The sequence below is a fragment of the Morchella importuna genome (assembly GCF_003444635.1).
Source record: "Morchella importuna strain M04M26 chromosome Unknown Morimp01GS001, whole genome shotgun sequence".
NCBI classification, from domain to species: Eukaryota; Fungi; Ascomycota; class Pezizomycetes; order Pezizales; family Morchellaceae; genus Morchella; species Morchella importuna.
Genome location: NW_025763398.1, coordinates 816069 through 832027, shown reverse-complemented (window position 1 = coordinate 832027; position 15959 = coordinate 816069). Strand labels below are relative to the sequence as shown.

Here is a 15959-nt window from a genome sequence, read left to right as displayed (position 1 = left end):
ATGTCTGGCCCTGACAAATTGCAGTTAATCAACACATCTTCTTTGGACCAAAAACACTTAAATAACAAGCCTCGTTAATGGAGTGGTGTACCTTCGTTAAATTGGATGGAAGAGTAATGCTTAAATGCAGATGTACAGTGACTGGGTTTTGACCCCCCACCGAGCCGTAATTCAAATTTACTTACCCACATGGTGGGATTTCTATGGGCAAATTGATTGAATGAACCCCAGGAGTTTAAACCCCGCTTACCTCCACACCCTTTACTGCGGGTGGCATAGTTACATGTACCGCCCGGCCCTCCAGTTAGCATCAATCTTATTAAGATGGAAGATGGTGCCTCCTATGCTCGGAAACTGGCCGATGAGTAGTAGGGCGAAAGCTTGCCCTCCAATCCATCATTAGCGCATCGAGGGGTTGTTTCCTTGCCCTTGCTAGCCTCGCTAACGATTGCATCGAGAATATCAACACGTCTAGCAGTTTCTTCGAGTCACGAGTGGCTGTACGTAGATAATTCCAAACAGAAGCCAGCTCACGGTCGAAATAATTATTTTGAGTGGCGTCGTGAGGGAGTTGTTGCGGCAGGGAATTATATCGTTGCAGTGTTTCTAGGCTTCAATGGTTGAAAGTACTTGAGCGGTGGTTAATTGTAATCAAGCCACAGAGGCATGTATGGAGAGGTTTGACTATCTGTTCATAAGAGTTCTGCTCGTTTGTGGTGATCCAATCAAAAGATCTCCTGAGGTGTACTTTTGAAACATTGCCGCCCCATCATGCACTACGGCTCTTTTTTTCTTTTCAAACCCCTGAAAAACACATTCCTGGTTAAATATCGATGCACATATAGTTTAAAACTAACATTGCATTGCATAAAGTACGGCTCATGAGCCCCTACCAAGCCATTGGGTTAGGGTTCCTACGCTAGTTGAGCCAGCCCATATTTGTTTGTTCGAAATTTTCTTATCATTTTGTCTCAGATGAAGTGTTTTAGTCGGTTGCAAATTGTACTGTGGAGGGACTCGGGCTAAATGGTGGCTAGGATTTTCTCACCGCGGAGGCTTGGAGTGGATTGGTGAAGGAACAGGTTATTCATGAATGATCACTCGGTGAGTGGGGATTAGTGAGGAGTTAGTGGGGGCTTCTCTTCTGTTTCCCCTCCCTTATCGATTATTTTTAACTCGCTGATTGCACCCCTCCTATCAAACTCACAAGGTAAGGAGGGATTTATTCGATGGTGGCTCTAATATTGAGGAATTATTAATTTACTCTTCTTTCTTCTTTTCATTCTGCAGGCCAGCTACATGCCCTTATCCCTAAAGAATAACGTAGAGGTTCTTGCCTATGAACCCCTCCCACACCCCCTTCCTAACCAGACACACAGAATGATCGTAATAGATAACATAAAAAGAAATAATTAAGATAAAATAACACATATTACACTCCATATGTAACGAAATGAAATCAAAAATTAGCATATCAGATTAGGCCGGTGTCGGTCCGAGTTTCCCCGTCCACTCCGTTTGCAGATCCCCCAGGGACACAGTGCTAAAATTAATCGCGATAAACTCTGCTGTTTTTCCTGCTGCTAAAGGAACTGTAAGATCTAATGAGGATGACAGAGCTGTTGTAGCTGCTGTTGCGATAGTAGTAATCTCGGCAGCTGTTAATACGCTCGTATCCAAGACCAAACTCTCTGCAATAGACGACACCGGGTCCGCAATAAGGATTGACGTCGGATCAATAGCACTGATAAAACCGGTTCTGACTACAGTTGTCATCGTCGACTCTGCCTGTGTGGGTATTGCTGGGAGACCTGGAGGATTGATGGCTTCGGCGACCTTGAAAGCAGCCGCCGGGCATAAACACTGGCAAGCGCACGCTGCGCCAGGGACGGCAGTACCTGTTACTACAGCGGCCGTAGTTGTGGCTAGTTCTGTTGCTGCTGCTGCTGTAGTAGTAGCGGCGGTTCCGTTCAGTGCGATGGCAGCGTCTTGGAATGCCTTGAATGTTTTCTCGGCAGTTGGGTTAATGGCAAATACCATTCCCTTCCCACAGTGGGTAGTTTGTGCACAATACCACCAAGTCGGCTCAGTAGCTGTAACTGTGTAATCAAATGTTGGCGCGGGAGTAATCGTGTCATTAATATTACTCATAAATCCTGAGTCGATTCCCTCAGCGGATATCTTATTGCATGGAGCGCCAAATGTGGACTGAGTAGCTGTATGGTTCTGCTTCATGAATACGAAGTGTACTACATCGCCGACCGCAGCAATAATCTCCGAAGGAGTATAAACAAGGCCTGACTCTCCACCAACAATTATATTATGGGTCGCGGCGGCGGCGACAGCTGAGGTTGAGCTTGCAGCAGCAGGAGGGGAACTTAGTGTTCCGTTTAGGGCGATAGCGGCATCTCGAAATGCCCCGAACGTCTTTTCACAGGTTGGATTTATGGCAAATACCATCCCCTTTCCACAGTGGGTACTTTGTGCGCAATACCACCACGTGGGGTCTTTCGAAGTAACGGTGTAGTTCCAAACGGGTGCAGGAACGACTGTGTTGTTGATGTTACTCAGGAAGCCAGAATCGGCTGCGTCAATTGCCATTTTGTTACATGGAGCGCCAAAGGTGGATTGAGTCACTGTGTGGTTCTGTTTCAAAAAAACAAAACTGACAATGTCACCGACCTCAGCAATGATTTCTGAGGGGGTGTAGATAAGACCCGCGTCGCCTCCGACTATAACGGTGTGCGTAGCTCCGCCAGTTGGTGTCGGGCATACAGTTGTGGTAATACTAACAACCTTATAAATTGTTGAAAACTCTGCGGCCGACTGAGTTTCCGTGGTGATGAGTGTTTCCTGATGGACGCAATTTATTAGCGAGTGATAATCCATGAAGTGAAAGTAAGAGCTTACTGTCGCAACGCTGGCCACAGTCTCGGTCAGGACAGTGCTCAAGACCTGAGTTTCCGTTGCAAGTTTTGTCTCAGTTGCGATACTGTGAATGACCTTTGTCGCTGTTTCGGTCAAGATCTTATCCACTGTAGCGATAGCAGTGGCTGTTGCGATGCTATGGACGGTCTCCGTAGTAACACTGTTAACTACCTTAGTTTCAGTGGCCAGCCTTGTTTCCGTGGCTATGCTATGAATGATCTGAGTTTCGGTAGCTAACTCAGTCTCAGTAGCAATACTTTGAATAACCTCAGTCGATACTCTGTCGAGTGTGGCAATACTGTGAACGGTCTCAGTTGCAATGCTGTTAACAACCTTCGTCTCAGTCGCCAACTTTGTCTCCGTGGCTATGCTGTGAATGATCTGAGTTTCGGTAGCTAACTTAGTCTCAGTAGCAATACTTTGAATAACCTCAGTCGATACTCTGTCGACTGTGGCAGTGCTGTGAACGGTCTCAGTTGCAATGCTGTTAACAACCTTCGTCTCAGTCGCCAACTTTGTCTCCGTGGCAATGCTATGAATGATCTGAACCTGGGTTTCTGTCGCCAATTCTGTCGCAGTATAAATCTGGGTCTCTATCGCAACACTATGAATAACCTGCGTTGCCGTCTCTGTAGACACACTTTCAACCACTTTCGTCTCTGTAGCAACACTATGAATAACTCGTGTCGCCGTCTCCGTTTTAAGACTCTCAATCACCTTCGTCTCCGTAGCAAGCTTAGTCTCCGTAGCTAGCTCCGTCTCAATCCTATGAACCACCTCCGTCACGGTCTCCGTCGCCGTCTTCTCTTGCGTCAAGATCTCCGTCTGCACGATGTGAGAAATCTGCACTTCTGTCTTCGTCTCCACCGCTGTCTCCGTCACCTTCACTTCAACAGTCTTCAAGTCCGTTTGGGTGACAAGTTTCTCAACCGGAACAGCCAACTCAATAGTATGCTACCCAATCAACCCCACGTTTCAAGTTAATAATCCCCCTTATCTTTGCTTTTTTAATGCGACAGGGGCCAGATGAAACTAACCAAAAGTGTTTCGGTAGCAGATTCTGTTACAGTCACGTGAACTGGTGGAAGGGTTTCAATAACCTGTTTTATCGTGGTTAGTGGATGTGGGGGTATGTGATAATTGCGGGTTATTTACGGTGTTGTGGATTGTCACATGCTGTGTCTCCGTTATAGGCTGTGTTCTGTTTCGTGTTTCGACGGTTAGACTTTTGTTTTTCTCTAATAGTAGAGTGATTGCATGCATTAGTAGAAGATATTAAAAATATACTTACTCAGTAACGTGCATAACTTCTGTTGAGACATCTGTAACATGCAATGTCCTAAAAGATGGTGGTTAGTTGGATTAACTTCCAAAGAATTAAGAGTACTCACTCAGTAACATGCACCTGTACTTGTTCAGTAACGTGTATAACCTTAGTGGAAACATCAGTGGCATGTAATGTCCTATAACAGTCAACAACCGACTCAATTCAATCTTAGGCTTTACTCACTCAGTAACATGCACTTGGACTTTCTCCGTCTGTACCACTGTCACCACAATTGCCGCCGCACCATTACTATCAGCCTGTGGCTGTCCCCGTTCTAATAATATGCTGTCGTTCGCTTTTGATTGGTTTGGTTCTGTCGCCCGTACTGCTACTGCTACTAGTTGCAGTACTGCAGCGAGGAAATTGAAAATTTTCATAGGATAAATTGATGTGTCAAGAATGGATAGATGCACAATAGATGAATTAATAAACAGATCCTCTCCTGGAGGTGTAAATGTCTAGATGCTTAGTTAGTGTGCGCGGTTAAGCTAAAAGGCATACGTAATACATATGGAGATAGACGGAACAACGAACATTAAAATTTGTATAGCCCGGGCTTTAGTCAGTAGTTGAATGTAAAGCGCATGCGCCAGAGATTGATAGTGATAAAGGAATGAAAGCTGACGACTTCGTCGACAGAAAAGAAACGTTCAAAGATAGAAGTGTAAAACGTGGATGATCATGAGAATTAAAATCAGAGGGGATAGAAAGAAAGAAGTAAGTAAGATCAAAAAAAGGGGGTGGGGGGGACACTTCATAACAAAAGCCGTTATTGTACAAATGCTCAAACTCCAAATCTCATAGAACAGGACTTGTCATTAGAGTCAGGAATATGTGTCGGTATGAGTCGTTATCTGTATCATCAAAGTCTGAACCTTTCACACTACAGTTCACATAAACTCACTTGCCCGGGTTCCCCCTGAGGTAAAGTTTTCACATCGTGATGTAAAAGTTCTCGAGCAACAACCAACTTTCTCTCAATTGGTATGTGTGTAACCAGGCCTCATGAAACACATAGTGTTTTGGCATAGAGGGATAAATCCCACATAACTGTGCGCATACCCCGTCACAGAGAACAATCCGTTGTAAAAGAGTTTCCGACAAGGAAGGTCCTCCTTCAGAGTATGTAGGCCATGCACATATCGTACGATTCAAACTCCATGGAGGAATAAGGTTAAAGGTTAAGCACTCATCCATGCAAGCTGGTTGCCCTGTGCAAACCCAGAGGGAAGGCTGATGTGGGTTGCACTGCAATCTATGATCATGAGAGCTGTGAAATCGAAGGATGATGCCGCTTATCACGGATTGGCGCTCGTCCGTATCCCCAGTTCCAAGTTGGAAAACTCGATGTATCTGTTTCTAAAGACTTAGTAAACTCTTGGCAGAACAATATGCGGGCGCTATTAACGGAAACGGGTTTATCGAGATGCAAGCAGGGGTTCCTATCGGACTAGTCTTCGCCATGTGAGTAGGAGGGATTTCTCCCTACGGTTGTCTCCGTCGTCTCACAGCACAATGATTTCAGAATTACGATAAAGAAACAAGAGACCTAAAGACATGATCGAACGAGAGGTAAAAAAGCTGAAAACTCTAACTAAATGAGTCTCTACTTGTAGTAATAGATAGACGTCACAGAGAGCGGCTGCCAAGCCTGTCAACCATGTGGGAAGTCGCTCAACTTGACTCAATCCAGGGTAAGGGTTTTGAATGAGGCTGAGATTAGTAAACCCCTCAAACGGGACACACGGCAGCTCTTGGTTCCACCACCTTTGAGCTTCCCCGCAGTCTCTGACGCCGGCTTTGAAGCCGTACTAGCACTTCTCCAAGGACTTTTGAAGTTGTTTGTAGCAATTTTACAAAGGCAGTTGCAGCTCTAAACTTCCTCTCGTCCTCGGTAGTAAATCGGATGTTAACTCGTACGATCAACGTTATGCTGTCTCTCCTGTTCACCGACCCTTTGGACCGTGGGCTGGTACTACAATAAGAGCCACCCATGACCCGGCACGCAGAAAATCCGAGATCGCGAGCAGTGAGAATGCTTGTCTGAGGTGCAGAGAGTACAGGTGATACACCGTCAAAAGCCTCCGTAGGGCTTATGTTGTCTCGCCACTCGAGCGAGAGCATCTATCGATGCTGTGTCTAGTCAATTATTAGAGCTTTATGCGGGTTGTGATTGGCCGAGTTAGGGATCATATACTACCGCCATATGCGGTTGATCACCCCACGCCGCAGATGCCCCTCCAGAAGCGGACTACAGTGCGTCATTGTTACTGAAAAATAGCGGCATAGATGGACCCAGGAGTATACGTACTCTAACAGGTGCAATCTGTAGCATCAGGAGCTTTCACTTAGGAACGACAGGCCACATGAAATAGATCCCCTTTCTAATTTATAAAGAAGTTGATTCTTCCTGCTCGTTACTCTCTTTGTTCTTAAGTTCCTCAGCTTGTAGACCTCTATCGAATCTACTACTATCCCCTTTCAATTTCAATTTTTTTCCCCCAAACTTGACTCCTAAACCAATCAATACTATCAACAATGGCCGGACAAATCCCAGAGATGCAATGGGCTCAAGTGTTCGAGAAGAACAATGGCCCCATCGAATACAAGCAGATTCCTGTTCCAAAGCCAGGTCCTGATGAGGTTTTAGTAAACATTAAATACACCGGTGTTTGCCATACCGATCTTCACGTAAGGCACATTAAGCATCATCGCTCACCAGCAGAAGAATACTGATAGATATCTACGCATAGGCATGGAAGGGCGATTGGCCGTTGGCTGAGAAGTTGCCTCTTGTTGGTGGTCACGAAGGTTTGTCTTCACCTAGTCTATAGCTCTTAGTAGTCGGGACTAGCGCCAACTAATGCAAAACAGGTGCTGGGGTTGTCGTCGCAGTTGGGGAACTCGTCAATGATATTAAGGTTGGTGACCACGCCGGTATCAAGTGGCTCAATGGCAGCTGTGGGGCTTGTGACTTCTGTAAGTGCCAGAAATTTCCAAAAGGTTATCCACCACGATTTAACTCCTGACACGCACTTGCAAATAGGCATGGCCTCCGACGAGCCTCTCTGTGGACAGGCATTACTGTCTGGATACACTGTTGACGGTACATTCCAACAATACTGCATTGGCAAGGCCGCCCATGTAGCCCGTATCCCTAAAGAAGTCAAACTTGATGCCATTGCCCCAGTTCTTTGTGCCGGTATCACTGTAAGTCATCAGAGATCTCGTGGAGAAGTTTCTATACACTGACTCTGTCAGGTCTATAAAGCGCTTAAGGAATCTGGTGCCCGCTCAGGTAACACTGTAGCTATTACTGGTGCCGGTGGTGGACTTGGATCCCTTGCCTGTCAGTATGCCAAAGCTATGGGTTTCCGTGTCCTCGCCATCGATGGCGGCGACGAAAAGAAGGATATGTGCCTTAACAAGCTCGGCGCCGAGGAATTTGTCGACTTCACAAAACAGGATGTTGTCGCCACAGTCAAGGACCTTACCGGCGGGCTTGGAGCTCATGCTGTTATTCTGCTCGCTGTGAGCGAGAAGCCATTCCAGCAGGCAACTGAGTATTGTCGTAGCCGTGGTACAGTGGTTTGTGTTGGCCTTCCGGCAAAGGCGAGAATCAGTGCAGAGGTCTTCCCGACTGTGGTTAGAATGATCACAATCAAGGGGTCTTACGTTGGCAACCGTCTTGACACACAGGAGGCGATTGACTTCTTTAAGAGAGGACTTATCAATGCTCCTTTCAAGACTGCGAAGTTGAGCGAGTTGACTGAGATCTTCAAGCTTATGGAGGAAGGAAAGATTGTCGGAAGATATGTTCTAGATTGCAGCGTGAGCTTCCCTCAACTTAGTACATGGAGGTATTGACCTACAACTGACATTAAACAGGCATAAACGAATAAGATCGATAGGAAATATACTAAATGTATGGGCTTTGAGTTTGGTGTTTTATTTGGCGGGTCGGCGGTTTGGGGCGTGATTGATGATTTTTTTCTTTCTGTTTCTTATCTTTTATGTGTTTATCATGCGAGGGATAGCCTATTATCTTAGGCTTACTACACGCGGTGAGGTGCAATCTCCACTACCATACATGTACTTGAGAATTTAGTACCCAAAGGGGGATTGAAATACCTAGATACTGTAATAGTGCTATGCAATTACGAGAATCCCATAGCAATAGTGCGGCAAAACCGAAACCGAACAATAATCTCTTTCTAGGATATTACAACAATAGAACCAATTGCAACCGCAATTACGTGTGGTCAAACGTTGAATAGATATAGCCATATGGAGTGATCGTGAAGCATGCATGCATGTATCTGTGATAGACTAGGAGCTCTTGGTTTGGACTGGGTCATATCTTACGACTTTGGGCGAGCTTTCTTTCGAAAACTCTAGGCCTATATATGGAACTCGTTTGAGGATTCGGCATAATCTCTTAGCTGTATACGTACTCAAGCTTTGCTTTGAGTTACAATGGATACTAGACATACGATACAATAAGCCAGAAACACCCTTCCTGATAATAGATCAGCTGATTATTCGATCACGAGGATTCTTACTTAGGTTATACTGACATATATATCTCTCTCAGAAATCTTGATAGTTGTTCCTCCCTCCTATCCTGTCCTTGATTAGACACTTGCGTTGGGAAAAAATATTGAGTTTAAGTATAAGGGTTGAAGTCAAGCCAACCAATTAGCGCTCTGCATTTCTTAGGTGGCTAGAAGATCGATCTGTACCTGCATCGAATTTCTAGATCAAAATTCTCCGGCCCGGTACGATTCGTTTCACCTGGCTGGCGGGTGGTGTAGAATTTTCTGGATTTCTGGGCGTCCGCGAGTTTTTTTTTCCTGGCTGGTGGCCAACAAGGGACACATACGGTACGGCCCGAAATTGGAAGTTCCCCCGGCCATGACAGGCCATGGTGGCGTGAGCGCAACGCTGTCGGAAAAGAGAAGTTATCTAATCTGGAGTAATGACTTCAAGTGTTCATGAATATGATGATATATCGCGGAAAGCCCATCTCCTGGTAGCAATATAGGCATATGGGCGGCCATAGTATGACTTCGGAACGAAATCCTATATTCGGCCTCCGCTTTGAAGAAATTTTCATAACTTATGACATTAACTGTAGAGACTACATTGTAGGAGATCAATAATCCGCCGGCCTAGCATAAAAGAAACGCTAGAGTTACGTATAAAAACTAGATCATTGCAACACCGAGAAACAATTAAACGGCTCGAATTCAGTCTCCGGCTTCACTACTCATGTATGAGGTGCTACTTCAACTGGATATAATTTCACAAAGCCACCGGCTATCATTGCCATGAGTACTTACATGTATCCATCTGGCCGGCCGATGTTGAGTTAGGAAGGGGGTTACTAGGGGTTAGGGTTAAAGCATCTCTGAGCCCTAATCCCTACTATTGCCTTTTTTGACTGCCTTCAAAATTATCATTGTCACCATGTCAAGAGAAACTGTCTTTTGAAAAATTGCCATAAATTAATCCCAATACCTAATCTATCGAGTCAATATATGTACATACTTTAAATCTCCGAATCTTATGGTAGGAAGAAGCTGACATTAAATACTTTATCAAGAACGTTCATAAAACGCTGTATACATGTATGTATAGAGAGCCCAACACGATGCGCGATAAATCGGCTTTCTTTAAATTATAAGAGTAGTGACTCGGAATATAATTACAGTGTGCTGTAGTCTCTCCACCGCCCCTCTCGGGACCGCAGTTAATCACCAGCCATTGGGCAAAAAAAAAAAAGAAAGATAAAAAAAAAAAAAAAGAAGATAAAAAAAAAAATGAAAGAAGTGAAAGAAGTGAAAGAAAAGTACAAGATAGAAATTTGGTATTGGGATTAATTCTCCTAACTGTACGTTGATTGGTGGGTACAGATGAGAGCGTTGGAACCAATATACCTATCCAATTGTTCGGACTCAATCTCTGATATGAGATATTAGTCCTTCACGACCCTTCTCCTGCTTGAGCGTCTGCCTGCTGCAGAACCCTTGGCCTTGGCCTTTCCTTTTCCTTTTCCCTTTCCCATCGACTCCTCCGACTCCTCCGCCTCTTCCTGTTCCTCCTCCTCCCTCGCCTTCCTCTTGCTCGCAGCCTTCATCGCCCTGGAGTCCTCGTAGATATTCCCCAGGCTCAAATCGGTCCTGAGATACCCCTGCCAGTTACGATCCTTGACGAAGCACCATCCGGCCTCCATCTCCCCTTCATCCACCATGAGCCTTAGGTAGTCGTCCCTCCATTGCTTAGAGGCAGTGCTCATGAATGCAAATGCCTTGAGATTCGCCTCCGGGTCCGGCCCACAGATGATTCTCTGGAAGCGCTGGGCGGTCAACTGAGGGTTACCCTCAGCGTATTGCATAAACGCATTAAAGACCGGAGATGCTGCAATTTTTGCTGGGGTGCTGGAGGCCTCGTGAGGGAAGGCGACATACTTGTAGGTGGTGTGGTCCAGGAGGCCGCCTGGGCCAGCGTCAGGCTCAGACTCCCAGGGGACGTAGCCGAGCTTAGACAAAATAGCAGATTCGCTAATGATGGGATCTGCCGCGGTCGCTTCGATTGCCATTTTGTGGGTGTGGTGTGGGTGTGGGGGGTGTTAATGTGGTGTCTTGTGTGTCTAGTGTGACTTGCGCGTAGGTGAGGTGGAAATGATCGGTTGGGAAGTGTGATTTTTGTGGCTGTGAATGCGATATTGTAGTGTTGACTCTTGACGAGTGGAGGGGGAAGCTGCTGCGAAGTCGATTTCGTCACGTCATAAAGGTGGGGGAAGGATCGTATATTGTCGTTGTGTGTGAGTGAGGTAGTAGGCTTTCTTGCTTTCCTCGTTAGAAAGCTGCTCTATGTAACGAACGCGCCCTGGGTAGGCTTAGGTTGATGGAGTCACGTGAATGTTAGGCCCGCGTTGGGTGACTAAGTGTTTATTAATATCTATCAGCCACTAGAGTGTTCTTGGAGATTCAGTGGAAATGATTGTTTCGATGAGACGATTTTATATTATTAACATAACTCCAGACGTAATTTCTTGGAAACTAACTTTAAGGGAACTGATCCTCGATAGACAGAGATTGGTTTAGGCCCTAGAATATTCTTAAATAGCTCTAAATATTCATTTTTATTGATGCGATGGGCATATGGGGTTAATTAATTCTTTATATCACACAATGACTACATGTACATACCTGTATCTCATTATAAGATGTCTTCCGAACTACTCAAGACTTATTTTCAGCCCTTTTTCCTGTCATTGTTTCTGGATACGTGTCTTTTATGTGTGAAGCTATGTGTTATGCCAAGTAAGACATTGCAAAAGTGGTTGACCGTACCCTCTGAATAGCATATAATGCGGTACCCCTCATATATCACAGTATCTATACCGTCATAGTAGGGGACCCGGCATATACCCGTGTTTTTCTTTCTTTCTTTCTTTCTTTCCTCGTTTAATTCATTAATTGCATCATATACGTGGGTATATGTACCTAGGATAGAATAAAAGTCCAGATTTCATTAGCGAATTCGGCATTCTCAAACGAGGCCGCATCCTGTTTTCCTCTGTGGTGCACGTTTATCAAGATGTCGTTATTGAAACGTCAGATATGTAAGTACATGTACATGTACGTATGTCGTGTCGAGTGGTGTATATATTTATAACAAGTGTGTGTTTGCGGTTTGGTCGGTGGTGGTAGATTTGTCTATACAGAACTGAACCGTAAACTGCATCTTGTATCGTGTTCTAATAAAGGCATACATGTGCTCAGGTATAAGTGCACAGCGTAATTTATGACTAACTTGATGAACTGCATGCAATCTATCAGCACGTGTACGTGACCTACGGGGACTGTGTATGAAGAGGTATTGCTTTGGTTTAGTAAAGAGAGATTGTTGACAAGATGTAATGTAATTCGAATTCATTGGCCTTGCCTAGCTTCAGGTTGACAATTCCTATTTACCCGAAATGGCGGTAAGCTCACGGACATGCAATATTGGGCCTTACCAGTATAATTATATATAATCTAGGCTATTAATCTAGCCCCATCATTAGCGAATCTAATAACACTAGTATGAATAAATTTCCAAAGAGAATAGCTTAGGTATTCGGAGAAGTTTGTGGGTAATATCAAGATGTCTAGATCGCCGCAGGAGAGACGGTAAGCAGCAGAATCAAACAACAAAGTAATCCACCTTATGTATCAGACTCACCAGCATTACCCGGACGATATATATGTGAGTTTCTGCCATAATGATGTTTACTTCTAATCTCAGCCTCTTGAGCATTATTCATACACCACCGCCAAGCCATCCTCCAAACTTCCCCACCGGAAACGTTTTAAGCAATACATACCGTAGCCTTGTATGTTTACGAATTGAGCTGAAAGACTCAAGCGTTGCTTCTTTATCCGTCGTTCGCTGCTGCTATCTGCACGTTCGACTCATTAATTCTAGGCTTCCAACCCAACCCCACACTAACCAGTAACAGCAGGGAGGCTTTGCGCGGGGCTCACTGTTTGGCGGGCTTGGCAAGGAATAAGCAACAAGCTCTCGCCTTACTCGAGAGCAAGTGGGACAGTGCACTTAAGGTGAGAGGATACATTCAACCATCCCATCTCTCACAACTCCAGTAGCAGCAACACAGCAAACCTTCACCCAAAGCTTCATCTCGTCCATTTACAATTTCCCCCTTTCCCCCCACCAACACCCCCCACCTTTTCTCCCCTTCGCCGCAACATTAGATAGAAATCATGAACCGCACCCGTGGCAAGATTCGGCCTCCTCGAAGAGTAAGTTCCTCGTCCTTCCATTCCTCGTTCCCATCCATTATACTCACAACCGATTTACCTAGGGCCTCGCGACTGATCCTGTTGACTTCGACGAATACTGGGACACCCTCGCCCAATCGCTGCGCGAGATCCACGCCAAAAACGCCTCCCGATTATCGTTTGAAGAACTCTACCGCAACGCCTACAAACTAGTTCTCAAGAAGCACGGCGAGAAGCTGTACGCGAATGTTAAACAGCTAGTAGTCGAACACCTCAAGGTTGTCGCAGTACGGGATGTACGGCCACTGGTGCCTAGCGCCATTGTCACAGGTGGCGCGGCGTTCGGGACGGCAAGCAGTGTGGAAAAGAGGATTGGGGGGGATAAGTTTTTGGATCGGCTGAAGGTGGTGTGGGAAGACCACCAGCTGTGTATGGGCATGATGAAGGATGTGTTGATGTATATGGTTTGCGATACTCCTCTACTTTCATGCTCTTCCGGGAATGCCGCGGGAATGCTGATTTAATGTGGTTGCAGGATCGTGTGTTTTGTGCCGATCATAAAATACCATCTATATATGTCACCTGTATGGGACTGTTCCGGGACCATATCTTAAGGAACCCACAGTATAACATTGGGAAAGCATTAAATACGGTGATCCTTGACCAGATCAAGATGGAGAGGGAGGGTGATATCATCAACCATGCTACCATCAGGTCTTGCGTCTATATGCTGGAAGCTCTCTATGAAAACGAAGACGAGAATGAAAATGAGAAGATCTATCTAACCAGCTTTGAGGGTACGTACACCTCTGCACTACCCGCCGGTAGCCTGGCCCGCCACTAACCATACCCATAGGCGAGTTCCTTGCAGCATCCGGCGAATTCTACAAACAAGAAGGCGTCCGGCTCCTCCGAGAATGTGATGCCGCAACTTATCTCCGAAAAACGGATAAGCGCCTATCTGAGGAGTATTCCCGTTCCCATGACACCCTTTCCACACTATCTGAGCCCAAGATTCGCGCGGTGGTGGAGCGGGAATTGATCACAAATAATATCAAGGAGGTAATGGATATGGATACCGGCCTACGGTTTATGCTCGATAACGATCGCTTTGAAGATTTAAAGCTCGTTTATAAACTTGTTGCCAGGGTAGATCCAGAGAAGCAGGCGCTCAAGAATATGATGTGTAAGAGGCTAGTAGAGCTGGGAAGAGAGATCAATAAGAATGCCAATCCCTCTACTGCTCTAGCGGTGGCACCGGCAGCAGTACCGGCGGAGAATGGCGACTCGGCAAAGAACTCTGGTGCTGCTGCTGCGAACGAGGACAAGGCTGCAAACAACCTCACAGTGATTGCTATCCGCTGGGTCGACGAGGTTATCGCATTAAAGGATAAATATGAGAAGGTATGGACCAGATCATTTGATGAGGACAAGGGAATTCAAGCGTCAATGACTGGCGCATTCCGGGAGTTCATAAATCTATTCCAAAGGTCTCCGGAGTATATGTCGCTCTTCATAGATGATAATCTGCGGAAGGGCCTGAAGGGCAAGTCGGAAGCAGAGGTAGACGCGGTACTGGACAAGGCAATTACCCTCTTCCGGTACATCAACGATAAGGATGTTTTCGAGAGGTACTACAAGAAACATCTGAGTCGTCGCCTCCTCATGAACCGATCTGTCTCCCAAGATGCCGAAAAGCAGATGATTGGGAAACTGAAGATGGAGGTTGGAGTGGCCTTTACGAACAAATTGGAAGGAATGTTTAAGGATATGAACATCTCTGACGAGATGACCTCAGAGTTCAAGAAGATGCTCCAAAACAAGGAGGGCAGCGATGAGGGCAAGAAAATTGATCTGACGGTCAATGTTTTGACATCGACTTTCTGGCCGATGACGAGTATGGGCGCGGATGGCATGCAGACTTGCTCGTTCCCCAAGGAGCTAGAAGCGCTGAAGGATAGCTTCACAACGTACTATTTGGGGCGGCATAGCGGGAGGAAATTGAGCTGGCAGGCGAATATGGGAAACGCAGACCTGAAAACGTCGTTCAAAGGTGTGAAGAAAGAGCTGAACGTCTCTACATATGCCATGGTGGTATTATTGGCCTTCAACAACATCCCTGCTGGGGAGTCGATATCCTTCGAGGTAACCCCCTCTGTTTTGTTCTCACTTACCTAAAATATACTAACCTCAACTATAGGACCTAACAACCATCACGTCGATTCCCCAAGCCGAGCTGATCCGGACCCTTCAATCCCTTGCTGTCGTCCCCAAAACGCGTATTTTACGCAAAAACCCGGCTACAAAAGACGTCCGCCCTACCGATACCTTCGCAATCAACGAGTTATTTACATCTAAATTCACTCGGATAAAGGTCGGGATGGTATCCGCCAACCGGGCAGAAACGGAGAAGGAGCGAAAAGATACCAGCGAGAAGGTCGACGAGACGCGGGCGCACCAGATTGAGGCAGCCGTGGTAAGGATCATGAAGCAGCGGAAGGTATTGAGCCATGCCGAGCTCGTCAGCGAGGTTATCAGTCAGTTGAAGGGGCGGTTTAATCCCGATGTGGCCATGATTAAGAAGAGGATTGAAAGTCTGATGGAGCGGGAGTATCTGGCGAGAATTGACGGCGAGAGGCATACTTACAAGTATTTGGTACGTTTTCACATTCTTCCTTTGCTGGTTAGCGTGGGCAGGATTGCAATGCTAACAGGGTTTTTCTGGTGATTACAGGCTTAATTTTAGTCTGGTCTTTTCGAGGTTGTGTCCGCTTCGCTTCATGAAGCAAAGAGTATTACTTAAAAACTATCCCAACCAAATGCGTCCGCATCTTTACTTATGCATGTACTTCTCGTTCCGGATATCAAACGCGTGGAGACTCTTTTCTTTCTCTTCTTTCTTTTTTGAACTTCAT

General features: G+C 45.8%; 5 protein-coding genes across 5 annotated transcripts; 2 read left to right on the top strand and 3 right to left on the bottom strand.

The window, feature by feature from the left end:
• Nucleotides 1–1479: 1479 nt before the first annotated feature.
• LAJ45_00180 (uncharacterized protein) lies at nt 1480–5417 on the bottom strand (the record flags this gene model as incomplete). The annotated part of the gene is made up of 9 exons (XM_046109782.1): nt 1480–2853; nt 2911–3882; nt 3966–4028; nt 4084–4129; nt 4220–4267; nt 4320–4391; nt 4439–4713; nt 4790–4811; nt 5404–5417. The coding sequence occupies 9 exons, from the start codon at nt 5415–5417 to the stop codon at nt 1480–1482; spliced, it is 2886 nt and encodes a 961-aa protein (XP_045976475.1).
• Nucleotides 5418–6793: 1376 nt separating this feature from the next.
• Nucleotides 6794–8149, top strand: LAJ45_00179 (uncharacterized protein; the record flags this gene model as incomplete). The annotated part of the gene is made up of 6 exons (XM_046109781.1): nt 6794–6946; nt 7009–7066; nt 7130–7234; nt 7302–7465; nt 7517–8086; nt 8144–8149. 6 exons carry the CDS (start codon nt 6794–6796, stop codon nt 8147–8149), a joined length of 1056 nt encoding a protein of 351 aa, XP_045976474.1.
• Nucleotides 8150–10232: 2083 nt separating this feature from the next.
• Nucleotides 10233–10856, bottom strand: LAJ45_00178 (uncharacterized protein; the record flags this gene model as incomplete). Its single annotated transcript, XM_046109780.1, has 1 exon — nt 10233–10856. One exon carries the CDS (start codon nt 10854–10856, stop codon nt 10233–10235), a length of 624 nt encoding a protein of 207 aa, XP_045976473.1.
• Nucleotides 10857–12300: 1444 nt separating this feature from the next.
• Nucleotides 12301–12952, bottom strand: LAJ45_00177 (uncharacterized protein; the record flags this gene model as incomplete). The annotated part of the gene is made up of 4 exons (XM_046109779.1): nt 12301–12413; nt 12488–12537; nt 12630–12700; nt 12899–12952. 4 exons carry the CDS (start codon nt 12950–12952, stop codon nt 12301–12303), a joined length of 288 nt encoding a protein of 95 aa, XP_045976472.1.
• Nucleotides 12953–13026: 74 nt separating this feature from the next.
• LAJ45_00176 (uncharacterized protein) lies at nt 13027–15784 on the top strand (the record flags this gene model as incomplete). The annotated part of the gene is made up of 6 exons (XM_046109778.1): nt 13027–13065; nt 13128–13508; nt 13580–13841; nt 13901–15189; nt 15245–15700; nt 15779–15784. 6 exons carry the CDS (start codon nt 13027–13029, stop codon nt 15782–15784), a joined length of 2433 nt encoding a protein of 810 aa, XP_045976471.1.
• Between the last annotated feature and the right edge of the window lie 175 nt (nt 15785–15959).